Genomic DNA, 26,830 nt, shown 5'->3' with positions numbered 1-26,830 from the left:
TGAGCTTGCGCGTCTGGAGCCTGTGCTCTGCAACAAGAGAGACCACGATAGTGAGAGGCCCATGCACAGCAATGAGGAGTGGCCCCCGCTTGCCACAACTAGAGAAAGCCCTAGCACAGAAACGAAGACCCAACACAGCAAAAATAAATAAACAAATTAATAAACTCCTATCCCCAACATCTTCTTAAAAAAACAACAACAACAACAAAAACTACAATGAGATATCATCTCACACCGGTCAGAATGGCCATCATCAAAAAATCTAGAAACAGTAAATGCTGGAGAGGGTGTGGAGAAACACTCTTGCACTGCTGGTGGGAATGTAACTTGATACAGTCACTATGGAGAACAGTATGGAGGTTCCTTAAAAAACTATAAACAGAACTACCATATGACCCAGCAATCCCACTACTGGGCATATACCCTGAGAAAACCATAATTCAAAAAGATTCATGTACCAAAATGTTCATTGCAGCTCTATTTACAATAGCCAGGACATGGAAGCAACCTAAGTGTCCGTCAACAAATGAATGGATAAAGAAGATGTGGCACATATACACAATGGAATATTACTCAGCCATAAAAAGAAATGAAACAGTTATTTGTAGTGAGGTGGATGGACCTGGAGTCTGTCATACAGAGTGAAGTAAGTCAGAAGGAGGAAAACAAATACCGTATGCTAACACATATATATGGAATCTAAGAAAAAAAATGTCATGAAGAGACTAGGGGTAGGACGGGAATAAAACACAGACCTACTAGAGCATGGACTTGAGGATATGGGGAGGGGGAAGGGTAAGCTGTGACCAACTGAGAGAGTGGCATGGACACATATACACTACCAAATGTAAAATAGATGGCTAGTGGGAAGCAGCCGCGTAGCACAGGGAGATCACCTCTGTGCTTTGTGACCACCTAGAGGGGTGGGATAGGGAGGGTGGGAGGGAGGGAGACGCAAGAGGGAAGAGATATGGGAACATATGTATATGTATAACTGATTCACTCTGTTGTAAAGCAGAAACTAACACACCATTGTAAAGCAATTATACTCCAATAAAGATGTTAAAAAATAATAATAAACACGAGGAATTTTCCTCTCAAGTATAAGAATAAAAAAATTATTCTCTGCGTGTTTCTGTTGGCTTGAAATATTTCATGATAGAAAAATGTTTTTAAATGCCTTCCTCCTCTCTTCCCCAGGGGGCCTCAAACACATTATAAACAAACACCTTCTTCTTCCACAGCCCCTTGGGTCTGGGTAGGTTGAACTTCTATAATATCGGCCCCTTCTTCTCTTCCAGACTGTGTTTGCTCACCATCAAAGTAACCAGAATGCCCTCCCATAACAATGTTGGGGGCTCAGAGCGTGACTTGGGTAAAGAAAGGAGAAGTGTATAGACACGGGGCAGAAGAGCCTGGCGGTGTGGGAGGGGAGAGAAAGAAATATTGACTAGGAGTGATGGGCTGGGAGACTTAAGTAGGGAAGAGGGCTGGGACGTTAGCCTGACACTGGACCTCTTGGCAGGAAACCTTAAGGCCGTAAACACCATGTTGCTCAGTGTCAGGGCTGTGACTGTCACCTGCTGTCATCCCCAAACCAATAGGCCAGGTTCAACAGTTCATTAGAGGTTTTCCCCAATACGTCAAGGTAACTTTCAGGTCACAGGAATAGATGACCCAGGTTTCTCAGGAGAGCTCCTGCCGGGGCTGGACCCTGGTCCCTGTCTCTGCTGCTGCTCCCAGAACTCTGCCGTTCCGCACAGCCCGCCCGGCCGCCCGTGGAGATTGCATTGCCCGGATGACGGATGGCCACTCACTCGCTGCAGGCGGTCGTACAGGGCAGGCCAAGCCTGTGTGTTTCCCAGGGCCCCGGCCCTGCCTGGGATCAGATACTGCGCACTGGCTGCTAAGGCTTGGAAGCAAGCCCTCCTCCTTCCCCACTGCACAGTCTGCTCGTACCTGACTCCCTCTTGCAGAATTGCCATTCGAGAGAGGATAATCCCTCACCTCAGGGTAATAGAGGGCAGAAAGGGGGAGGAGAGGAGGCAGCCCTAGACCTTGCTTCCGCTGGGACACCTGTCACGGTCTGACGTGCCCTTGCCCGGGCTGCCCATTCCAAAGCCAGGTGAGCTGTGGGTCACTTTTCATCCAGCACAGAAGTTGAGGGAATGGCTCATGTCTTAGAGTTCGCATCTTGTCTGCTCTTGGGAACCATTTCCCCAGCGCTCTTCTTGGTTGAAGAAGTCACAGAGCTAGTCAGATCAATCTAAAAACTGATGCTAGGGCTTCCCTGGTGGCGCAGTTGAGAGTCCACCTGCCTATGCAGGGGACGCGGGTTCGTGCTCCGGTCTGGGAAGACCCCACATGCCGCGGAGCGGCTGGGCCCATGAGCCATGGCTGCTGAGCCTGCACGTCCGGAGCCTGTGCTCCACAATGGGAGACATCAGCAGTGAGAGGCCCACGTACAGCAAAAAATTAAAACAAACAAACAAACAAACAAAAAACTGATGCTGTTCTAAGATCTGGATATTAAAAGTCCCTTGGACTTTGTTCATTCTTGCTAAACTTGTGCCTCAGTTTTCCCATCAGAAAAGTGGGAGTATACTGTCTATCCTCAAAAGAGCTTTGTATCTTGATGAATACATGGCATCAATATTAGGACTAAAACAAGTTAAAATTTTTTGATTTATTTACTCCCTCTCTGCTTCCAAAAGGGATTTGAGTGGATCTATTAAAGAGAAGACATTATGTAATAAAACATCTGTCATTTTTGAGCTTGAGTATTTTTCACTGAGGCACCTCTTCCCGAGGCCTGTTCCGGTGGGACTGTGTGCACTTCCTCTTTTTCTAGAATCCCTTACTAGTTTCTCCAACCAATGTTTTGAAATACAGTAACTCAGTTTTATATTTATATACCAAAAATTTGTACTTCAGGACTTTTTTTTTTTTTGAGTGTATAAATGGTTCAGTTCAGTCCCTTAAACAAAGGAACAATGACTATTGCCCCTCCCTGCTCTGACCACGGATTATACAGAGGCCGTGATTCAGTTTAGACACCAGCTTCACAACGTGCTGATAGAACACAAGGCCCAGAAAAACATATCCTTAAATACCTCAGAATTTGTGAAAAGGCCGGGTACTATAAAAGGAGAATACTAGGGCTGTTATGACTAGTTTGGAAATAAAATCTGCATAAAGTCATCACAGAATCAGCCTTAGCAGATCTCCTTGCTGACGGATCCGATTTGCTTTGGGAGTAGACGCCTTCTAGAACTTTTATTCACTGTGTATGAGTGCGGACGTGCGTGCGTGTGTAGAGAAATTTTTTTATTCTCCTAACCCCCATTTTTAATAAGGCCCACTATAGTATTTCTCAGGAACCATAGTCTTGCTAGAGCTTTGTACTCCTATAAAGCCATTCGAGAAGAGTCCTGTGCCTATGGGGGCTCTGCCCTGGGATGCTTGCTTTGTGTTCGGCGGCCAATCTAGTGTTTTTTCGGAGTGTGGTGTGTAGACCACCTGCATCAGGATCACCTGGGATATTCTTTTCAAGCACATTCCTGGGTCCATGCCTCAGACCTGCTAAATAAAAACCTCGACAGTCGAGGCCCAGGAATCTGTAACAAGCTCCATGTGAATCCTTATGCCCCTGAGGGTGTGAGATCTACTGCCACAAACTCTTGCCCTGGCCATGTCCTTGGGCCCATTCACCTGTCCTTCTAGTGGACGCCTTGAGCCCTTTGAGCCTCAGAGGGGGTTCTGGGTGTGGGGGGGTGGGGAGCAGTGGACCCACAGACAAGACTTGGAGTCCTTTCTTTCCTGCCTCTTCTGCACTCAGACAGCAGGGCGGCCCCCCAGTTTTGTCTTGGGAATGAGCATATGATTTCAATTGAACTAAAGATTTGATACTAAAAAAACCAAAAAGTTGAGAATCATTGTCTTTGATTACAACAGAGTTAGAACCATTTAACAGCTAAAACTGGGGGTTGTGGTCTCAAAGGCTTGCAGGTAACTAAACTTACATGAGTGAGGATTCGGGGCAGTGTGCTACAGCTTGAGGAGGAAGCCAGGTATTGCCATGAGAAAATGTAATCCTAACGTGTCCAGATCTCCTGAGTTTTCAGGAGAAGCTGGAAATCGGGGATTGCATGTGGAATCTGGGTTTTTACGGGACGTGAGATTTGGATGTGAGGGGCACAGTGGCTAAGAGTATAATAGACGCCGGAGCCAGTCCTCCTGAGTTTGAATCCTGGCTCCGCCTCCTAGCTGTGTGACGTTAAGCAAGTTACCTAACCCCTCTGCATCAGTTTCCTTATCTGTACAACAGGGATAATAATAGGACCTGCCTTCTAGGATTGAGATGAAGATTAAATGAGTTGATACGCATGTAAAGTGCTTTAACCAGTGCTGGACACATAGCAAGTGGCCTTGTTTAGTTATATCTGTGTCAGCTAAATGCCCGCAGCACTGTAGGTCTTTCGTGATGCTCTGTAGGCTGATAGTTGGCAACCGCTGGCTTAAAGCCATTCTTTCTGTAGATGGATCACAAGTAGGATGGCCGGGTAATTTATCATCTAAACCGGGACACTTTGGAGAGAGAAAAGAGGGCTCTATGACTAATTATTCTGGATGACAGGTGACCACTGGACTGTCCCAGGCAAGCTGACCCTGGTCCTAAGTGCCATCTTTGTATATGAAAATCCAGCAAGTGGCTTTTATAGCTGCGAACTGCTCAGTAAGTGCCAAGTTGCGCACGTGAGCTTGACATGAGGCATCTCCTGTGATCTTCACAGCAGTCCTAGGAGGTGGATACTAGGAAGTGGCGAGGAAACTGAGGCAAAGAGACGTTAAGAATTTATCTAAAGCCACACCGTGGTGGAGCCAGTCGGGCTCCAGAGCCTTAGGCTTAGCTGTACCGTTCTCTCCAGCCGGTGCAAAGCAGTGGTAAGAACGTTGAACCCTTTTCAGAGGGATAGCTGAGACCCAGCCTGGCGTGGCTCTGGGCTCAGAACACCACTCAGCACGCAGGTCTGTGCTGGGAGCGCAAGAGGGTGCCTGCTGCCTTCGGGGCCAGTATTTCACAGCGTCACCAAGTGTGACAAGGAGCTGTGGACGTGGGGATTGAATACCAGGTTGGTGCCCAGTGCGTTTCATCAGGTCGCTGCAGCCTGTTCTAGGGTGGCTGACGAGTCTCGGGTTAAGTCGCAGCTGGTGAAAGTAGATCCTGCCTAAAAGTCAGCTGCCCAAACCTGACGCCGCCTTGGCTGGTGTGTCAGCCAGACCTACAAACTAAAAGGATAGCTGAGGACACGTTCCTAGGGAACCCTCTGAAAGGAGAAACAGAACCCAAATAAGGGGGGCCTGCGAGTAGCTCAGCTTTTCAGAGGTCCAGGTGTGGCCCTCTAAGTGGGCATAAGGAATGATCTGCCATCATGAGAAGTGTTGATGCTGGGGTTAAAAGAAGAGTTTGAAAACCCCAAACATGATATTACGGCATAGACACCCCTGGGAGCGTTCCAGTGGCAATGAAGAAAATGTGTTTTCATAAAAACAGAGGGAAACAGGATGTTTAAAGATATTCTCTTCAGACAAGGATGACAGGATGTTGGTAACTGTTGGAGCACAGTGATGGATACATAGATGGTCATTGTACTCTTCTCCTTTAAAAAACTTCCAGATGTTCCAGACAGCTTTAACGTTCAGAAATTCGCTTTAGAGCAAAGAGAATACTCCAGCATAAAGGTGAATACAGAACGCTTTGAGTCTCGAGTGTCCTTGCCCAGAAGATAAGAATAGCTGGAGGGTCAGCAGCAGGGAGGACCAGGTATCTGTTGGGCCAAGACTGGCAGGAGACCCTAGGCTCCGAGGGGCACCTTCCTTTCCACCTGCTTCGCTGATAGCATACCTTCAAGTATGTCTAATATTAAGATCTGGGGGGGGGGGGCGCGTAAAATACTCACCATGTTGTCATGACAGAGTGATTTCTGCCTCTGACCAGTGTTATTGACCACTCTTGACCCAAATGGAAATGCCCAAGTGGGAGGTAGGACTCAAATAACATCTATTCGTGCGTCTACCTTAGTTTCTCCATCTGTAAAGTCACGAATATGAATGATCGTTTCCTATGGAAGTCATATGTGTTCTGAGCTACAGAGCAGATGTCAGATCTAAATGAATGTTAATCTCTAACAAGGACCTACTGTAGAGCACAGGGAACCCTGTACAATGTTATGTGGCAGCCTGGAAGGGAGGGGAGTTTGCGGGAGAATGAATACATGTGTATGTACGGCTGAGTTGCTTTGCTGTGCACCTGAAACGATCACAACATTGTTAATCAGCTATACCCCAATATAAAATAAAAAGTTAAAAATAAGTAAATTAATGAAGGTTAATCTAGGAAACTTGTCAAGAATCCAAAGCCTTCCCATTCAGTATTTCATTGTATTCTTTTTTTAAAAAAATTATTTATTTATTTTTGCTGTGTTGGGTCTTCGTTTCTGTGCGAGGGCTTTCTCCAGTTGTGGCAAGCGGGGGCCACTCTTCATCGCGGTGCACGGGCCTCTCACTGTCGCGGCCTCTCTTGTTGCGGAGCACAGCCTCCATACGCGCAAGCTCAGTAGTTGTGGCTCACGGGCCTAGTTGCTCCGCGGCATGTGGGATCTTCCCAGACCAGGGCTTGAACCCGTGTCCCCTGCATCTGCAGGTAGATTCTCAACCACTGCGCCACCAGGGAAGCCTCATCGTTGTATTCTTAAAAATTAAATGCTCCCAGTAATTGTATTAGTTAGGGGTGTTTCTGATGAGGGCAGAAACACCAGCTCTGGCCAGCTTAAGCAAACAGAGAATTTGTTAGGAGGAGCCTGGGACATCTCAGAGAACTGAAGAACCTACCGAATAATCATGACTTAGTAAAGTTTGTGTACGTTCTCTGGTGCAGCCCCCTGGCTCTCATCTCTGGCCTCTTAATCCCACATTTCAGATTCCTGGGGAGAGAGAACCTGATTCACTCCTGGGGGGAGAGAGTCGGGTCTGGTGCTGAAGGGGGAAGGGTTATATAGTACTAACCTGGTCATGGGTTATGTGTCAACCACTCCCCCCAACCCCACCACCTAGTAGAATTTTTTTGTGTGCTAGGCAGCCACCCCTATAACCATAATATTGGTTTATTCTATGCTGTTACCTCCCCCATAGCTACAAAGGGCCAAGGACGTCATGATCTTGGAAAGGCCGTCTGGCTGTAATTGATGCCTGAGTCTGGCCAGAACCAACCCACTCTCTCAGGCTTGAGTCAAGAGGTTCCATCATGATTATTAAACACAGGAGAGGAAGGAAAGAAGAGATGCAAACATCCTCTGCCTGAGCACAGGAATGCCTGTCAAAGATGGTCCTGTCTACTGGGAGCCCAGGGGGCATTTTTGTCGCATGAGTTGTAAATCTTGAGTTTTATTTGGGATCCTCAGTCCTTTCAAAGGGACTGTGTACTGAAAACATGTCTCTCCCCAACCCCAAGGAGGAATAAAAATGGATGAGGGAAGGCGGCCCTGAGAACAGAGTTTCCCCAGTTTCTAAAACATGAACTGCTCCGGGGTAACCCTCCTTTCACTGTCCAGCACCAGGCTGGAGGGCTCCTTCTCTTCCATCTTTTAATCAAGGAGGGAAAGCAGCATTTCATCTGAGCAGATGAGAGGTTGGGAAAGAGAAAAAATTAATTGCTAAATTCACTGGTAAATATCAAGCCAGGGTCCAGGCCAAAGGGAGAGGTTGAGTAGCCAGAGAAAAGGCCAAATCTGCAGAGATAAGGTGGGCGAGGGCTGGACTGGAGCTTGGGAAGCAAGGCCTGTACAGCCTCACGGAAGACAAGGCTGGGAGGTTATACCTCTAGTGTATTTTTCCTGCATACCTGTTGCCCTGGGGCAAGGCAGGGCGGGGAAGGAAGCAGTTGCCTGACTAGGCCATGGCCCATGGCGTTTGGTAGAAGAATGGAATGTATGACTCCGCTCTGCTTCCGCAGGACTTTTGCGTGATGGTGTAAGGTTTTGGCAGTGCACTCTGAGCCCTGACCAGCGGGAGGGTGGGAGCTGAAATCCAGCTCACACTTCACTCAACAGGCTGTGAGCTCACGAAGCTGCAGAGATGCCGTGGGCTAGTGGGCTGCTCCTTAGGCTTCACCTTAGATCTGGTCCCTGATGAGGCTCTGTGTATGAGAACATTGGTCCCTTTTCTTGGGCCAGTTGGCAGACGATTCCAGACTGGTAGCTAGATAGAATTTTTTTTTAATGTGCTTAAGATTAAAGAAATCAAATGAGGTGATACCTGTGAATGCCATTTGCAGTCAGAGGCATCCTTGAAAGAAGGGGAGCAAGTATTTGTCCCCAGCCAGGGAGCCATTCTGGGGTAGGAAGGAATATCCGACATCATGGGGGCTCACATGGGAGCACGTTCCATGCCAGGCACATGGCAGGGCACTACCTGCAGCCCAGTGCTGAGAGGAGAGAGGTCTGGGAGAGGAGCCTGAAAACAAGAGTGACGGTGAGGATGCCTCAGGAAGAATGATGGCGGTACTGCTTCCCGCCCCCCCCCCCCCCACCGCCCGGGTGCCCTACACAGGGAGAAAGACCTAGGCTTTTCCTCACTCAGCAGAGGGGACAGCAGCTCTAGGCTCTTCACCTGCCCAAGAAATTCAGGATACAGGAGCTGAGGGCTGCCATGGCAATCTTTACCCTGACATCCTTTTTTTTTTTTTTTTTTTTTTTTTAACATCTTTATTGTAGTATAATTGTTTTACAATAGTGTGTTAGTTTTCCCTCTACAACAAACTGAATCAGTTATACATACACACATGCTCCCACATCTCCTCCCTCTTGCATCACCCTCTCTCCCACCCTCCCTATCCCACCCCCCCAGGCGGTCACACAGCACAGAGGTGATCTCCCTGTGCTATGCAGCAGCTTCCCACCAGCTATCTAATTTACAATTGATAGTGTATATATGTCCCTGCCACTCCCCCACTTCATCACAGCCCACCCCTCCCCCTCCCCATATCCTCAAGTCCATGCTCGAGTAAGTCTGTTTTATTCCCGTCCTACCACTAACCTCTTCATGACATTTTTTTCCCTTAGAGTCCATATATATGTGTTAGCATACGGTATTTGTTTTTCTCCTTCTGACTTACTTCACTCTGTATGACAGACTCCAGGTCCATCCACCTCATTATAAATAACTCAGTTTCATTTCTTTTTATGGCTGAGTAATATTCCATTGTATATATGTGCCACATCTTCTTTATCCATTCATCTGTTGATGGACACTTAGGTTGCTTCCATGTCCTAGCTATTGTAAATAGAGCTGCAATGAACATTTTGGTACATGAGTCTTTCTGAATTATAGTTTTCTCTACCCTGACATCCTTGAGCCACTTGAGATGGGCAGTTTAGGCCTGGCCTGTGTGTAACATCTGTACAATTCACATGCATTGCCTTGATGCCCTGTTCACAGTAGGGACACTGTACCTAGACCTCCCCTTCCTCTCTGGTTGAACAGATGCAGGAGCTGGAGCAGAGGCTGCTGGAGGCAGAGCAGAGAGCAGAGGACGCGGAGACCCAGGTAACCGGGGATGGGATGGCAGGAGTGTGCGGCGGAAGTGACCATTGGCCTTTTCTGACCCTTTCCGTGGACACACGTAGACACGTCACACCGATAAGCCTCTTACAGGGACGAGGAAAACCAGCAGTCATGTGTTAGACCTTCTGAACAAATGAAGGTGCCTGGGGCTTTCTGTGGGCCTGAAGGAATCTTTGGGTAAGAGTCAGTGCAGTGAGCAGGTGAGCGGCTTAGTCCAAGTAGGCTAGGTTATGCTGAGTAACCAGTGAAGTCTGACATGTCTACAGTTTATCACATTTAGTGCTCACTCATGGTACCTCTCCATTGAGGGTTAGCCAGGGATTCTGCTTCGCAGGGATCCAAGGTAATGGAGCTCCCCATCTTCCAGTGGAACCAGCTAGAACATGCAGCCTCCTTGGTTGCCATGGCAGGGAAAGAGAGCTGAGTCCTTGTGCGCCAGCTCTTACATACTTCAGCCCAGAAATGACTGAGTCATTCCACTCAGGCCCATTGGCTGCAGTGAATTCCATGGCCATCTAACTCCAAGAGGGCTGGAAAGTATCGGGAAGTTCATGGACATTCAGTGAGCAGCATATGTCTCTGCCACAGTGAAGCTGGAGCATTTCCTCTCCAGGGCTGTTTGACCTGCCCAGCTTGTCCCTACTGGGGCCCCCAGAGTTAGATGGCCCTACACCCTGCTATTCCTTGTCAATTCCTTCTTTTGCCCAGATGAGGCTTAATAAGTGGTCATTGAATTAATCGGCCCCAGCTGCCCTGGGTATGGGCCCTACCTGAGAGTCACAGGTGGGGGCATCAGGAAGCATCCCATCCCATCCCATCCCATCCCATGTTGGAGCACATTTCACACACCGTACCCCAACCCTATGAGACGATTGGTACTTTTCAGGTGGGTGTGATGGAAGAGAAGGTGAAATTGTCCAATCTGAAGAATGTGGACTCAGCAGGCAGCCTGCACCGGAAGTACCAAGAATTGCTGAATGCCATGCAGGGCAAAGACGAACTCATCAGCCGGCTGGAGGCACAGTTGGAGAAGCAGGTAAGTGCCAGAGCCCCTCTGCAGCACCTGCACCAGCTGCCCACGGCTCCTTGAGCAGAGCCCCTCTGCTGGGGCCACCAGTGGTGGGGACTGTCTCCCTCACGAGACTATTCTTTCTTGCGGAGATGTATTGGAAGGTGCGTGAAGAGCCAGGCAGAGGATATGGTGGGAAAGGGACCTTGGAGGCTGACTTATCTGGGTTGAATCCCCCCTTTAGCACCAGTGAGCAAATTACTTAAGTCGCTGATTCTCGTTTTACGCATCTGTAAAATAGGGGTTGTAGTACGTCATAGGGCTCTCGGCAGAATGAACTCAGGGAATCTGGGTACAGTATCAGACCTGAGGTTGGTGTTTGGTAAGGAGAGCTTTTCCTTTTCCACCCTGGTCTTGTGCCCTGCCAACCTGTGGGACATGTAGTAGCAGAGCAGCACAGAGCTGGACCATCAGCCTTGGTCAACTGCTCGGCCAAAGTTTCTCCATGAACCTGAGTAGACAGAGACCAAAGTTGCCACCTCCTCTGAAAAGCGCATAGGAGCCCAGGAGAGGTCACTGCCCAGTATACCAGCCACAGTCAGCATCTTTGTTCTGGAGAGGACATCTGGAACCCCCCCCCCCCGCCCCACTAGTCCCCTAGGCCCGGCTTCCCCTTCACAATCCCATTAACTTCATCCTAATTCTTTCCCTTCCCTCTGCCATTGGTCTTACCTACCCAGCTTTTCCCTGGTGCCAGAGCTCCTTTGTTTCCGACAGAAAACCTCACAGCATGGCCAGACAACTTGCAATTTTCCACATGTGTACTCTCCATGGAGGTCCCAGCTAATCCTGCTGGTGCCTTCCCACTATCATGGGCACATACGTAATCATTCATCAACAGTCACTGAACATTTCCTTTGTGGGACGTCATGTGTTCCTGAAAAATCATGGGAAAATATCAATAGAATGTTGACACATGGAATCTCTCATCAATTTCCTATTGATTTTATTTTATTTTTAATTTATTTATTTTATTTATTTTTATTTTGGGCTGCATTGGGTCTTCATTGCTGCACGTGGGCTTCCTCTAGTTGCAGCGAGCGGGGGCTACCCTTCATTGTGGTGCGTGGGCTTCTCATTGTGGTGGCTTCTCTTGTTGCAGAGCACGGGCTCTAGGCATGCGGGCTCAGTAGCTGTGGCTCGCGGGCTCTAGAGCGCAGGCTCAGCAGTTGTGGCGCACGAGCTTAGTTGCTCCGTGGCACGTGGGATCTTCCTGGACCAGGGCTCGAACCCGTGTTCCCTGCATTGGCAGGCAGATTCTTAACCACTGCGCCACCAGGGAAGCCCTCCCATTTATTTTAGATTCCTATCTTCTCTGTTGAGTGGTTCATAGTTAGAAGCGGCAGCACCTGGGAATTGGTGGGCAAAATGATTCCTGCTAAAGCTTACTTAGGTCAGGAAAAAAAATCATTTTACAATAATAATAGGTCCAGATCAGAAGAGAGAGAATGCTGTTTTACAAGTCAGTAGACCTGGTTTTAGCCCCAGCTGTGGCACAAACTGACAGGGGCAAGTCATTTCACCCTCTGGGCCTCAGTTTCCACAGTCACATAAATATCAGTGTATCAAACTAGGTCAGGGGTCGGCAGACTTTTTATGCGAAGGGCCAGGTAGTAAATATTTTTGGCTTTGCAGGCCACATGGTCTCTGTTGCAGCTACCCAACTCTGCTGCTGTAGTCTGGAAGTGGCCCTAGAGGATACAGAAATGAATGGGCAGGGCTGTTCAGGGAGGGACCAGGTGGAAGGCTGGATTTGGCCTGTGGCCCATATGCAAACCCTTAGATAACCTTACTGGTTCACCAGCTCTCAAATACTGAGTCAGACATTTCCATATGCCCATCTCATTTCCACAGACTCCCTTGTTTGGAGCTTATTTCCATCATCTTACAACTTCGAGGCAGTTTTTCCCTAGAAGTATAACCAAAGTCATTATTGCTGGTCTCTAAACAACTGAGAGTACACCAGTTGTCTCCATGCTTTTTATTTATTTTTGTTTGTTTTAATAAACTTATTTATTTATTTATGGCTGCCTTGGGTCTTCGTTGCTGCGGGCGGGCTTTCTCTAGTTGCAGTGAGCAGGGGCTACTCTTTGTTGCAGTGTACAGGCTTCTCATTGTGGTGGCCTCTCCTGTTGCAGAGCACCGGCTCTAGGCACACAGGCTTCAGTAGTTGTAGCATGCGGGCTCAGTAGTTGTGGCATGCAGGCTCTAGAGCACAGGCTCAGTAGTTGCGGTGCACGGGCTTAGTTGTTCCACGGCATGTGGAATCTTCCTGGACCAGGGCTGGAACCCATGTCCCCTGCATTGGCAGGCAGATTCTTAACCACTGCACCACCAGGGAAGTCCATGCTTTTTAGAGCAGGGAACTAGTACTCGTTCTAGAACTTGTTGATTACCTGTGCCTCAGGCACTGTGCGGTGCACTTTCTGTCCCTTCATCCTCAAGATAGTTCAGAAGGGAGATGTATCTTCGCCCATTTTAGAGATGACATCACCAGAGGCTGATGTGGCCTTCCCAGTGCCTTACAGCAAATAAGCCTCAGAGGCAGAGCCAAATCACCAAAGCCTGTATTTTGTTCTCTCCTAGGCTGCTGTTCTTTAGACACAAACCTTGCTTTTGAGTCATTTTACAGTGGTCGCTTGGTATCCACAGGGGATTGGTTCCAGGACACCCCGCAGATACCAAGATCTGTGGATGCTCAGGTCCATTATATAAAAGGGCATATTACAGTCAGCCCTCCATATCTGCAGAATTAGGTCTGTGGTTGGTGGAATCTGCAGATGCCGAACCCACCCATAGGGAGGGCTGACTGTGCTTCACCCTGTTATATCAATATAATGAACTTGAGCATCCGCAGATCTTGGTATCTGCTGGGCATCCTGAAACCAATACCCCTGTAGATACCAAGGGATCACTGTATACTGTTGATTATTTTGAGGGAATTGTACTCATGTGCTAATTTACCTTTATTTTTTAACTGTAAAGGTAATACATGCTTATAGTAAAAAATACAAAAAGACCAAAAGGGTATAAAATGACATTTTTCCTCCATCCCCATCCTTCATTTTCATTCCTCACCACTAACCACTGTTCATTGTGACCATTTCCTGTGTATCAGAGCAGTGTTCCATTTTCATTTTGTTTATTTAGCCAAGCCCTTATTTGTGGACTCTTAGGTTACTTCCAGTTTTGAGGTTTTTGTTTTTGTTGCGTTATCAAATAATAATGCAATTAACGATTCCTAAGCAGTGGGTTTGTTAGATCAGTGGTATGGACTTTTAAAATGTTGACAAATATTATCAAGTTTTTCCCCAAAGAGGCTTTACCAATTTGTATGAGGTGGGCTGTTTTCCAACACCCTTGACAATTTAAGGTTATATCAAACTTTTAAATTGTGTTAGTCTGGTAGAGGAAAATGATGTGTCACTTTTATTTGCATTTTAAAAATAATAATAAAGATTGCACAGCTTTTCATGGGTTTCTTTCCCTTTATTTGCTGTTGGTTTCCTATTTATATCTTTTGCATATATTTATTGGTTTGTTCATTTCAAATTATCCCTTTTGTATGTAACTCATTTGTGTTGCAAATCATCTCCCAGTTGGTCTTTTCATTTTGTTTAAGGGCATCTCTTTTTTTTTTTTTTGGTCATATAGTAATTTATAGAGATGATATAGATATATTAGTCTTTTCTTTCATGGCTATTTGGGATTTGTATTATGCTTAGGAAGGCCTTTCTCACTTTAAAAATATTTTCTAAGAATTCATAAATGAATGTATTTTTTCCTATCGGCCGACCTCCATCCAGTCCCTTAATATTTCTTCTCAGGGCCTCCCACCTCCAATTATTCACTAAAACGGTGACCACCGTGATGAACTAAAGGCCCTCTCTATCTTGCAGAAGAAGATGAGAGCTGAGGAAGCAAAAATCATTCAAGAAAAAGCTGCAAAGATCAAGGAATGGGTGACACTGAAGTTAGCAGAGGTGAGTGAGAGCTTATCTTGGGAAGCCTGCGAGGGACCTGCGAGGGGTTGCTCCTGCCCCTCTGTGTTTTTCTGCCTCTATCTGTTTATGGGGTCTTGCCTGCTTTTCATTTTGTTAACCGTTTGTCTCTCATTCAGCTTAAACACTGAGACACTTCACTTCACTTTTCCCTTCCTGTTGTCAGAGTTGGGTTTCCCCAGAGCTCCTGGTTTGCTTTATGTCTGGGGAGAAGGAATGAGTCTTACTTCTGAGGAGTCCCATCAGTTTCCTTCTGAGAAGCACACACAGTCCTTTACCATCCACCCTCTGTCCTCTCCATTCTTTTTACCTTTTTTTGGGGGGGTGCTCAAATATACATAAAATATACCATTTGAGCTGCTTTTGAAGTGTACAATGCAGTGGCATTAAGTACATTCACAGTGTTGTGTACCCACCGCCACTACCTCCAAAACTTTTCCCACCGCAAACAAACTCCACACCCATTAAACACTAACTCCCCACTGTCTCTCCCCCCAGTCCCTGGTAACCTCTATTCTACTTTCCACCTCTGTCCATCCATTTTCATAGCTCATCGCTTGCTACAGCTTTATTTAGGAAACTCAGGACTAGAAGCTACAGCGCTGCGAGCAAAAACAAACAAAAACCAACCTCTTTCTAAACAGAAGGAAGGGGAATTGAAGTTTGGAGAAGGGTGAACACTCACTCCTGACACAAGTGGCTCACACCTGCAGGGGGTAGTGGCTCATTTTGCCTCCTGTCCTTTCTGTGGACACACATCTCATGTCACCTGCTAGACTACAAGTCCTTGGGGACAGAGCTGATGCCTATAACCTGCATCTTCCACAGCCCTGATCTCTTGCTAAAAGCTCAATGAAAGTGTGTTGGCTTTCTAATTAGAATGGGTACTAGATAGCCTATTAACAGGACCTGGCATATTGGCTGGAGACAATGGAAGAACAGTTATTTTTTGCTCCTAGGTGAATAAGAGGTCAAAGTTACTTTTATCAAAGGTTGAAACAAGAAGAAAAAGTATGTTTTGTCAGGGAAGATAATGAGGAATTAAGGGCCTGTGGATTATGACATAGTGAAATGATACGGTGAGAATAAAACATCAAACAATGAAAAATCTGGGTCGTAGAGCTCAGGATAAAAATCATTAGAATAATTGGAAAAGAAGAATGTAATTAACTAATATTTGTTAAACGCCTGCAATGCATCAAGTTCTAAGGCAGGCATTTTAAACATAGATACTGATTTACTCTCAATGACAACTTTGTGGGATGATTACTGCCATCTTCAATTTATCAGTTAGTAAACTGAGACAAAATAAAAGTACAAGCAAGTTGCTACTGTGATAAAAGTAATTTTTATAGGTTGTATATTGTTCCCGACTCCTTTCCAGTAGAAGGATAATATATCCCTCCCCCTTGCCATAAGGTTTGCTATGCCTCCCTGAGGAAGGAATATGCTTCTGCAGATCATGGACATTATGCTTGTTTATATGACTTGCTCTAGACATATATGTAAGCTATATTCAATTAGAAACTTCAAGAACAATCACATGAGGACTTCCCTGGTGGCACCGTAGTTAAGAATCCACCTGCCAACATGGGGACTTCCCTGGTGGCACCACAGTTAAGAATCCACCTGCCAATGCAGGGGACACGGGTTTGAGCCCTAGTCCGGGAAGATCCCACATGCCACGGAGCAACTAAGCCCGTGTGCCACAACTACTGAGCCTGTGCGCCTAGAGCCCATGCTCCACAACGAGAGAAGCCACCACGATGAGAAGCCTATGCACCGCAACGAAGAGTAGCTCTCGCTCACTGCGACTAGAGAAAGCCTGTGCACAGCAACGAAGACCCAATGCAGCCAAAAAAGGAAAAAGAAGTTTAATAAAAAAGAACAGAACAATCACATGAATTTATTATTGTCCTTTTCCTTTTTCCAGGAGATAGGTTTTCTCTTTCATCCTGGATCCAGTATAAATAAAGCATGTGAAACTGAGTAGAATACATATGATATAAAATATAAGCAAGGAAATAAAATTTTTGTGTTATAAACAACAACAACAAAAAGTGTGTTGGCTTTCATTTCAAAGAAAATGCAGCCACCCTGAAGCTGGATCTCGTGGATAGTATGTTGAGCAGAAGAAGCCAGACACAGAAGTACATCTTGAATAATTCCATTTATATAAAGTTCTAATGGGCACAACTACACTAATGTGTGTAGGGTGCACACTTAGATGGTAAAACACAGAAAGCAAGGAAATGAATCTCACTCAGAAGAGTTGTCGCCTTAGTGGGGAGGGCGGATCATGTGATTGGGGGAGGACAAGTCCAGGATGTCTGGAGTGTTGGCAAATTCCTCTTTGTTAACCTGGGTGGCGGTCACATGAGTATTCATTTCAGAATCATTTGTTAAGCTGTTCACTGGTGTAGAATGCAGTTTTTTATGTGTTATATTTCACCATGTTTTAAAAAGGTTAAAGATACCTAGAAAAGAGGGACTTCCCTGGTGGCACAGTGGTTAAGAACCCGCCTTCCAATGCAGGGGACACAGGTTCGAGCCCTAATCCGGGAAGATCGCACGTGCCATGGAGCAACTAAGCCCGTGCACCCCAACTATTGAGCCTGCACTCTAGAGCCCACGAGCCACAACTACTGAGCCCGCATGCCACAACTACTGAAGCCTGCGTGTCTAGAGCCCGTGCTCCACAACAAGAGGAGCCACTGCAATGAGAAGCACATGCACCGCAACAAAGAGTAGCCCCTGCTCGCCACAACTAGAGAAAGCCTGTGCACAGCAACAAAGACCCAATGTAGCCAAAAATAAATAAATAAAATTTATTTTTCAAAAACCCCAAAAACCTAGAAAAGAAAGCACAGGGGCTGCCAAATGGAATTCTTTCCCATCCACAAACAGGTAGCGCAGAGAGAAGGAGGAGGTCAGGGCTCCCAGGAGAGTCGGCAGTGGATTGGGGGGGGCACCACGGGCTCTTTTGTGTAGATTTGATCTTTAAGAAGGATTTTAATCTTATTTTGAATTATATGTCTGAATGTATAGGCTGAGTATTCTCAATCTTCATTTTTCTTTTTGTCTAGCTTGAGATGGAGAATCAGCACCTGAAAAACTGTAATCAGCACCTGCTGGAGCAGGTGGGAACCCTTCAACGTGCACTAGAAGGTAAGCGGGCCAGCACGTGCGGGAGTCGGGAGAGTGTGTGTGCGTGCGTGTGCGTGCGTGCGTGTGTGCGTGTGCGTGCGCACGCACACGTGCGCGGCTGAATTGAGGAGCTCTTAACGTGCCCATTTTTGTCCCAACTACAGCTCTTCAGATGGCACCCTCGGGGAAGCTGCTGGTGGCCCCCCAGGGAACCACAGAGCAGGATTCTGTCCCTGCAGGACCAGGAGCCCAGCCAGTGGGACACGACGGTGGTCCTCAGGCCCAGGGTGCCCTGAAGGCACCTATGCCTGTACCTTCTCCAGGTGCTCTGCAGAGCAAGGACTCTGTTCCTAAAGCAGGAAGCCCCTTGGAGGATTCTAGTTCCAGTATGGTCCACCCTGGAGAAATATCAGAGGCCAAGACCCTTCCACTTCATCTGGGAGGACAGGGCTCTCCTGGCCAGCTGTGCCTGAAGCCTTGCACCCCCAGGCATGGTTTGGCTTCCTGGGGTGAAGGCCTGGTCACTGCTCAGGGAGGGACGCTACCTAGGGCGAAGACCTCTGCCAGGGAAGGTGGCCCCGGCTGCAGCCTGACTCTGCCGAAGGTGCGGGCTCCCAGCACCCACCGGGACAGCATCCAGCTGGCCAAGCGGCACCACAGCCAGCCCCAGGCGGGCCCTGCGCACTTCGACCACGTGGTGAGCATTGAGATTGGGACACTCCCAGCCCTCCACTCCTCCTGCCTTCCCAAGGTGGAGGCTGGACCTGAGCTCTGGGAGGAAACGGAGAAGATGGAGATGGAGGAGCAACCCCCAGCAGGGAAGATGGAGGAAGTGGATTTGGGGAACAAACCACCTACACCCCCCTTGCACCGGTTTCCATCCTGGGTAAGAGGCCCCCTGGGGACAGGACAGAGGGGCCGGGCTGACGGTGCGAACGCTGTCGGGCACAGCCATGTGCTGAGCATGGGACGAGGCTGTCACCCTCACCCCCTCTGGGAGGTGGGTACCCCTGGGCCTGTCCAGACTACTCCGCCCACAAGGGGTGGAGCCAGGATTTCCGATTGGACGGCGGCCGGCTGTTTCCTGAGCAGGCGCTCATCGCGGGCCACAGCCAAGCTGGGTGCTTGGTGCCCATTTTCTCGTGTAGTCTTCCTGACTCTCCGTGGAGGTACAGTGTAATGGCTAAGCGCACGGGTCCCAGGATCAAACAAGGAGGTCCCCAGATCAAACTATGTGAGCTGAGGCAAGCTGCTAAACCTCTGCGCCTCAATTTCCCTCTCTGTAAAATGGGTATAATAGTACCTGCTTTATAGGGTTGCCCTGAGGACTGAGTGTGTTAATACATATTTGGTGAGTAGCAGCAGTGGTTCACAATACCTGGAGAGGCTGTTGGAAACGGCAAGGGCCAGGCCAGGGTGGAACACTGTCAGAATCCTCCCTCTTCTTGTTCCTTGTTGTCTTGTAAATCCAGATGCTCCGAAATCCTAAAGCAGGGACAGGCAGTGAGGGAGCATTCGGCAAGGGATGTGGCAAGAGGGCTCAGGTCCTTCCCGTCCCCAAGACAGGATCGTTCTTGTTACCTTAGGGAACCACAGTGGCCCGAGAACCCAACCTCTCTTCTTAGGTGGGACCAGCTGGGCAGTAGCCATGTGGGAAAGATCAAGACTGAGATTTGGGAGAAGGACATTTCTCAATCTGAGGGAGTCAGATAGACTTACTTGCTGAGTTAGAGTTCCTTTGTCTGTTGATCCTCAAAACAACCGTGTGAGTTCGGCATTAGATAACCTTTTGTAAAACGCTCCTACATTTGTTGAACCTAAACCCCTCAAGCTTCACACTTTTCATTCTCTCTGTGAAGTTAAGAGGCCTATCTGTGGTTGAATTCCACTACCACTACTGGCAGGGATAATTGTTTTTATGGCTAATTTTACCACATGGACCCAATTTATCTGCCCTACATAAGCACGGAATTCCCTGCCCCGGCCCAGTGCCTGCCCCTCCCCCCAAATTCCTCCTTGCTGCCTCCCATCTCTTCCCTTCCCTTGCCTCCGGCACCTCGGCTCTCATCCCAGCCCTGGCCAGCCCCTCCCTCTCTTGCCCAGGTGCCCCAGCACCGCTGCTCCCCTCTGGGGTGACCCGAATAGCATCCGCCTTCCTTCCTGCCCCAGCCTAGCCCAGCTACCTCCTCGAGCCGGGCAGGCCTTTCCCTGTCCTTGTGACTCACCTCTCACCTGAAGGGGCCTTTGTTTTCCCTTTACCTTGAGTGAAAAAGAGATAGGGAGGAGGAGGCAGAGGTGGGGCCTCTGGGTTGTTTGGGAGTGATCCAAACCTAAGAAAAGCTGCCCAGGCCTGTGGGCCTGCCTCAGACCCAGGGGACCCCGAGGGGCGAGGGAAGAGTTGAGGGTGGGAGTTCCCATCGATGTGTCTCCTACGGTGGTTCAGGGGTCTGGGGGAGTCAGGACTTTGAGCCTGAAGCCTAACCATTATGTGACATTGTTACTGTAGGAAAAAAATATGTCCCAGTTTCCAAACAACTGGCTTCCAAACAAAAGGGCACACACGTCCTTTCCATGGGGCTCAGACGTCCTCATTACCACCCCCCCAACTTCAAGGGCTGTAAGATGGGGAAGATTCAGAGAAAACAGGTTCCAGTTCCCTCTCCTCCTGAACTTCCTTGCCCCAAGGTAAGGGTGGCAGCAAGAGAGGGAATAAATATCGCCTGCAGGGCACTGACTGTGCTCTCGGTGTTAGATGTTTACGTTAATAATTTCATTTGATTGTCGCAACAGCCTGAAAGGTGAGTATTATTACCCCCATCTTAGGTCCAGAAATGTTAACTTGTCCCAGATCCCCCCTTCCGGTCACTGGCTAAGCGTGGACGTGGACCCAGGTCTGCCTGCCTCCAAAGCCGGAGGCCGGCGTGGACACGGGGGTGGTGGGCCCTGACCCCTTGTGACCTCCCGTTCCAGGAGAGCCGGATCTACGCTGTGGCCACGTCGGGCATGCGGCTCTCCGAAGTGTCTGCTAGAAGTAATGCCACCTGCTGCGGTGAGTCCCAAGTGAGCTGCCCGTGGCGGGCAGGGTGGGTGTGCGGGGAGGAGAAGACTCAGAGCAACACCCAGGGCCAGGTCACCTGCAGCACATTCCCTCCCACAGCAGGTGAGGTTCAGGTGAAAGCACGGGGCCCAGGCTCCCTTGGAGAGAGAAGGAAGCTGCACAGGTTCAGCTCGTCACCTGCCTGCGGGCGGGAGTGGGCGGCAACAGAGCGGTAGCCAATTACAGAGCTGGAAGGGACTTTGGAGGCAGGGCGCTCCAGCCCGACTGCCCACCTGCACCAGCTTCCCTTCTGCAGTGCAAGGGCTGTGGCCGAAGGAGCCCCGCGGTGCCTTGATTTAGATAACCCCCTGAAGGAGCCGCATCCCCACCTGAGTGCGGCTCCTGAGTCGCCGGCCGCCCAGTCCCCACAGTGACGCGAGCGCCCCATAGTCACACGGCTTGTAACGCACCTTGGCAAGAGTGGGGCTGAAGAAGACCTTGGCCCTCGTCCTGAGATCTGTCCCCCGGTCTGTCTCCGGAGTGCTGTTTCAGGGAATGCTGTCTGCACGGATCTCTCTCCTCCTCGCTCTGCTCAGGTCTCTGCCCCGCCCCCCCCATTCCTGGGTTTTGACACCTGAGTGAGTCTCATCCCTCTTTCCCTCTCCTCCAGCTTCAAGCCCTCCAGCCCTTGCATCCCCTGGGCCGTTCTCTGGCCTGGTCTGCAAGAACGTCACCGTGCCGGTCTACACAGCCTTGAAGGGGGTAAGAAGCTGCTGTCCGAGGAGGGGGTGTCCCCACCCAGCACCCATTGCCCCACCACCGTGTCGGCAGGCGGTGGCTGGCGTGGGTCTCCAGGGGCAGGCGTCTGCGCACACGTAACTCTGGGCAGGGAGCTCAGCCCCCCATGTATCTATTTATTTTGTTCATCTTTGTTGGGTTTTTTAAGAAACTCTTTATTTTTAATTTTTTTCTTCCCATTTTATTGAGATATAATTCACATACAGCACTGCATAAGTTTAAGGTGTGCCAGTATAATGATTTGACTTACATATATTATGAAACGATTACCACAATAAGTTTAGTGAATATCCAGCATCTCATATAGATACAAAATTCAAGAAATAGAAACAAACCTTTTCCTTGTGATGAGAACTCTTAGGATTTACTCGTAACAACTCTCATATATATATATATATATATATATTTTTTTTTTTTTTTTTTAATTTTTTGCGGTACGCAGGCCTCTCACTGTTGTGGCCTCTCCCGTTGCGGAGCACAGGCTCCGGACGCGCAGGCTCAGCGGCCATGGCTCACGGGCCCAGCCGCTCTGCGGCATGCGGGACCCTCCCGGACTGGGGCATGAACCCGTGTCCCCTGCATCGGCAGGCGGGACTCTCAACCACTGCGCCACCAGCGAAGCCCCACAACTTTCATATATTAACATACAGCAGTGTTAGTTATATTTATAATATTCTGCATCACATACCTAGTACTTATTGATCTTATAACTAGAAGCTTGTACCTTTTGACCACCTTTATCCAATTGCCCCTCCTCCCCCACCTCAGTAACCACAAATCTGATCTCTTTTTCTTTGAGTTTGTTTCTTTGTTTTTGAAGTATAATTGACCTACAACACTATGTTAGTTCCTGGTGCACAACACAGTGATTCAATATCTTTATTAGGTTTTTATTAGAAAAATTCTACATTTACAAAAATGTGAATCAGTATGATTATGGGTAAAGTAAAAAGTTAAAGGTTAAACCAATGCCTGCTCTGCGTCTCCTCCTCATATTTTCACATGTCTATCCCGGAGGCCAGTGGGGCTCCTTCCAGAACTTTTTATGTATTATGTCGTATATTCCCATATGTATTCCCATAACATCTCTACATATTTTTTAACAAAAATCAGATATAGCTGCAACATGATGTTTTAGTATACTTTTTGGTCTGCTTTTTTTTTTTTTTTCTCCTACTGAAACCTTTTATTCTGAATTTGTTGGTGCTTAAGGAAAACAGCTTTGCCCATAATTCACTGTGCCCTGGACTAATGGCACCAACTTGTATTTGGCCAATTAGAAACAAGACCAAACTGCATTCTTCTTAGCTCTGTTCAGTTGATAAATGGCACTTAACTGATTTCTTTCATATAATCTTTAACAAGAACTCATAAGTCGCATTAATTATGCCCCAAGAGATGAGGGACCGATGGTAATTCAGATGGGCATCTCTGAAAAGATTTGTCAGTTTTCTGTCCTGTTCTAGCCAGATTTTTGGGAAAACTTTAGGGAAAGACTGAAATTCCCCACCAATCTGAGATTGCCTGCGGGTTTTTACAATATTAACTGGAAAAAACAAGTTTCCCAACATGTTTTTTGAGATCATAACAGTAATACTTTGTAAAACTTTTTGTAGAAGGATAAAAAGCCAAAAGTGAAATTTCCTCTTACATTGCTTTACCCTAATTCCTAACCCCAGAGACAACTGTCACTAATGGTTTGGTGTTTATTCTGTAATGCCCTCTGATGCATTTACAAATGCATTTACAAATTTACTCTCTCTTACACACACGCACATGCACACGCAAAGAGGATGATGTCATACATGTCAGTCTACCCCTTGCTTGTCCACCCAGCCATGTGTCAGGTCTTCCTACCCCACCTCCACACACAGCACAGCTCTGCCTCCCCTTTTAGGACTTCCCAGTACCCCTTGGTATAGATGCCCCATAACTATCTTAACTTGTCCTCCCCTGATTCACAACGTAGGTCATGTCTCTTTTTTCTGTAAAATCTGTGTTTCAATGAACATCACCATGCAAATACATCTCTGTGCACTTATACATGTGTATTTCTGTAGGACAGAGTTCTAGATGTGGAATTTAGGTGCAGATAATATGCATGTTTTAAATTTTGACAGGTAGTGTCAAATTACCTTCTAAAAAGATTTTATATAAATCTTTTATATAAAAAGAGTACCCTTTTCCACACAGTTTCCCCAATATTGAAGTAATTGGTCTTTTAAAATTTTTGCCATGATCTCTCCATTTGTCATCCCCACCCACTTTTAAAGCTCCTGTCTCACACTGGGCCCCGTGGCATGGTTTTCTGGCCCCCTAGTGTCAGGGAGCAAGGGTCCCAGCGGCCAGATGTTCAGCCCTGGTTGGGCAGCTTTACTGGGGACCACAGAGGATGATGGTGTGTGAGGGAGAGAGAAGCATGGAGGTGAGGACACAGGGGTAAGGTCGTCAAGTCGGGAAGGGACGGTTGTCTTTTGGGTGCCCCAGCTGGGTGATGGCTTCCCGTGCTCTAGACAGGCTGTGTTGGCCACTCCCCAGGCACTTGGCGCAGGAGTGAAAGTGCAGATGGGATGGGGCTTGTCTTGCTGCCTTAGCTGCAGTGGGGAAGGGCCTGTCTTACAGAAAGCCATGCAGATCAGCACTGTGCCCTTTGTGGACGAGTCCTCTGGGTCCGATGATGACTGCAGCTCCCAGGCGAGCTTCCGAACTTCAGTGCCCTGCTCTGAGTCCAGGAAGACCGGTGGACTGGGCAGCCCCCGGGCCATCAAGAGAGGTATGGAGAAGGGTGGTGGGAGGGGTGCGGAACAATGAGGGGCCCTTCGTCTCCTCCCATGGGCAGTCCCACGTGGGTGTGGAAGGCCCTGCAGCTCCCAGGCTGTGTGAGCCAGGAGGCTGTGGACCTGGGCCTTGATTCCTCCTCCCTTTGGACAGGCGTCTCCATGTCCTCGCTGAGCTCCGAGGGCGACTACGCCATCCCCCCGGATGCCTGCTCCCTGGACAGTGACTACTCAGAGCCTGAGCACAAACTACAGCGCACCTCATCCTACTCCACCGACGGGCTGGGCCCAGGAGGGGTGAGCTGGGAGCTTGGCCTCCGCCCCGATGGGGCCGAGGCAGGGCCGGGTGGGAGCGGACCTCCAGCACAAGACCCAGGCAGCAGCTGCATGAGGCGAGGGGTCCCTGGGATTGGCGAAGGGAGGGCGGGAGTCTGGGGGCTGCCGCTGATGATGTGAGGCCATGGGGAGTGGGCTGGGGGTGTGCAGTTGGGGGCCAGGCACACACAGACCCCATCACTATGGCCCACGGGGCCCAGGAGGCGTTTACACATGTTACCTCGTTTTAGCTCCACACTGACCCTGGGATGCTGAGAGCTAACAATACATTTATTGAGTTTTTAGTGTGCTGGGCACCGTGCTCATGGCTTTGTATGCACTGTCTCATTTGTCCTCACAAATGAGGCTTATTACCCCATCTCGTGGGTGAGAAGCCTGAGGCTCAGAGGCATGCTGTTAGGCGCCAGAGCCAGTGGTAAATCCAGATGGCTCATTCCCTAGCCCTCGCTCCATAGCACTGTGCTGCCCCGTCTTCATCTCCCCCTCCACGAACCCTCCACCCCAGTTTGGCTGAGGTTCCCCAAACCTCTCTTGCCCTTTTCTGCTGCCTAGAATGGCCTTCGTCCTCCTCTGGGCTCGTCTTCAAGGGAAAGGCTGATATCCTTCCAAGGTCAGTTCAGGTCTGGCTCTTGCCAGAAGCCTTCCCTGGCCAGCCTCTTGCTTGTGCAGCCCCTGATCTACCACCTCCTCAGGGTCAGGTGTTCTCTCCCCCTGCCAGCAGGACCACCCATGCTTTATAAGTCCTCTCTGCACCCTTAGCAGGGCAGTGCCCTGAAAACACACATAGTAGATACTCAGTAATTGTTTTAAATTGATGACAAAGCAGTGACTCAGCTGGGGCATTTTGGCCTGTGTGATGTCAAGGAACCCCAGTGATTTCCCTCTTCTGTCCATCCCTCATCCCCCTACACCCTTCCACTCTTGCAGGAGTCACTGGAGAAGTCAGGCTACCTGTTGAAAATGGGGAGCCGGGTGAAGACGTGGAAGAGGCGCTGGTTTGTCCTGAGACAGGGACAGATCATGTACTACAAGTCTCCGGTGAGACCCTCCTTCCCCAGGACAGTAGGCAAAAGGACCCCACCCCAGCCCCAGCACCACATGAGAGGGGCTGGAAGCAGGGCAGAGGGTGAAGGTCTGGCAGGCAGGGAGAGGCAGCCTGGGTAGGCACCTGAGGCTTTGAGCCCCACACGGAACCATGAGGCTGGTCACCGGTTCTCACAGTGAAATCAGGCACCGAGCAGTCAAGGGCACTTCTAGATGAATTGGCTTGGTGATTCCTTCTTCCTTCAGAAGCCGAGCCCTGTAAATGAACTATTCCTAGGCTTCCCTCACATCATCAGGACTGTTCTAATAGGCGAGCTTGTCACCTCCTCCGTCTCCTTCCTACACTGTTTGGAACTAGGGAGCCTTAGGATGTTGGGACCTAGTTTGACAGGCTCTCCCTAGAGAACCAGTGTTAATGTTTTAAAGAAGGCGAAAAGGCCTGACTCTTGTGTAACTCCAGTTGATTGTTAGTGGCTACCTTGAGCATCATGTGAAGGATTCAGGTCCCGTATCACTCAATGAGTAGGCATGCTCTGATTGATTAGTTATGTCTGCAGTGGCACTGGAGAAGGTAATAGTGATGTATACAGGCCACCTGTTTGCAACACTATAAAAATATGTAGTAGAAAGAATTTAAGGGCTTTATAGCTCAGGAATAACCTGGTGGTTTCTCACCCAGTTTTTAAAGGCTCAATCTATACTTTTTGAGGCCTGGATCAGGAGGACCCATGTCTCTAATCATTGCTCCATTTAGTTAGAACCAGGATCCAGAGCAAGTTATCCATCATACCACAGCCCAGGAAAGCTTAGGAATCACTTTCCCCTTTGGGACCTAGAGTAAGATCTGAGGGGAAATGATGTGCTCTGGGAAGGCTCCAACCTCTTTCCTCTCCATTCCTTTCTTTACAGAGTGACGTCATCCGGAAACCTCAAGGTCAAGTGGAACTGAACTCCCGTTGCCAAATTGTTCGAGGGGAGGGTGCACAGACATTCCAGGTGA

The 26,830-nt window shown here is 48.6% G+C and overlaps 2 protein-coding genes across 7 annotated transcripts in view; one reads left to right on the top strand and one right to left on the bottom strand.

The window, feature by feature from the left end:
• Positions 1-26,830, bottom strand: part of PIGH (phosphatidylinositol glycan anchor biosynthesis class H) — a 62,580-nt gene that overhangs the window by 13,040 nt on the left and 22,710 nt on the right. The window contains exons 4-6 of one of the 4 annotated variants that reach the window (XR_010839516.1): positions 19,217-19,323; positions 11,367-11,567; positions 9,397-11,141 (exon numbers count right to left, since the gene is read on the bottom strand). Coding sequence is in view for 2 of the 4 variants with exons in the window: in XM_067028306.1 (XP_066884407.1) it covers positions 6,628-6,691; positions 19,217-19,323 (171 nt within the window). In the remaining 2 variants the exon portion in view is untranslated. Of the gene's footprint in view, positions 1-6,612; positions 6,692-9,396; positions 11,142-11,366; positions 11,568-12,008; positions 12,040-19,216; positions 19,324-26,830 lie in introns of those variants that run through there. The other 3 variants (XR_010839517.1, XM_067028306.1, XM_067028307.1) reach the window with 3 other exon arrangements.
• Positions 1-26,830, top strand: part of PLEKHH1 (pleckstrin homology, MyTH4 and FERM domain containing H1) — a 55,425-nt gene that overhangs the window by 13,593 nt on the left and 15,002 nt on the right. For all 3 annotated transcript variants that reach the window (XR_010839515.1, XM_067028303.1, XM_067028304.1), the window contains exons 3-13: positions 9,541-9,603; positions 10,508-10,657; positions 14,590-14,673; positions 17,778-17,859; positions 18,003-18,724; positions 20,809-20,887; positions 21,546-21,637; positions 24,296-24,446; positions 24,605-24,747; positions 25,714-25,824; positions 26,740-26,826. Coding sequence is in view for 2 of the 3 variants with exons in the window: in XM_067028303.1 (XP_066884404.1) it covers positions 9,541-9,603; positions 10,508-10,657; positions 14,590-14,673; positions 17,778-17,859; positions 18,003-18,724; positions 20,809-20,887; positions 21,546-21,637; positions 24,296-24,446; positions 24,605-24,747; positions 25,714-25,824; positions 26,740-26,826 (1,764 nt within the window). In the remaining variant the exon portion in view is untranslated. The remainder of the gene's footprint in view (positions 1-9,540; positions 9,604-10,507; positions 10,658-14,589; positions 14,674-17,777; positions 17,860-18,002; positions 18,725-20,808; positions 20,888-21,545; positions 21,638-24,295; positions 24,447-24,604; positions 24,748-25,713; positions 25,825-26,739; positions 26,827-26,830) is intronic.

Source organism: Kogia breviceps, chromosome 3 (genome assembly GCF_026419965.1).
Source record: "Kogia breviceps isolate mKogBre1 chromosome 3, mKogBre1 haplotype 1, whole genome shotgun sequence".
In the NCBI taxonomy this organism is placed as follows: domain Eukaryota; kingdom Metazoa; phylum Chordata; class Mammalia; order Artiodactyla; family Physeteridae; genus Kogia; species Kogia breviceps.
Note: the sequence above shows the minus strand (reverse complement) of the source record. Positions and strands in the feature narration are given on the sequence as shown.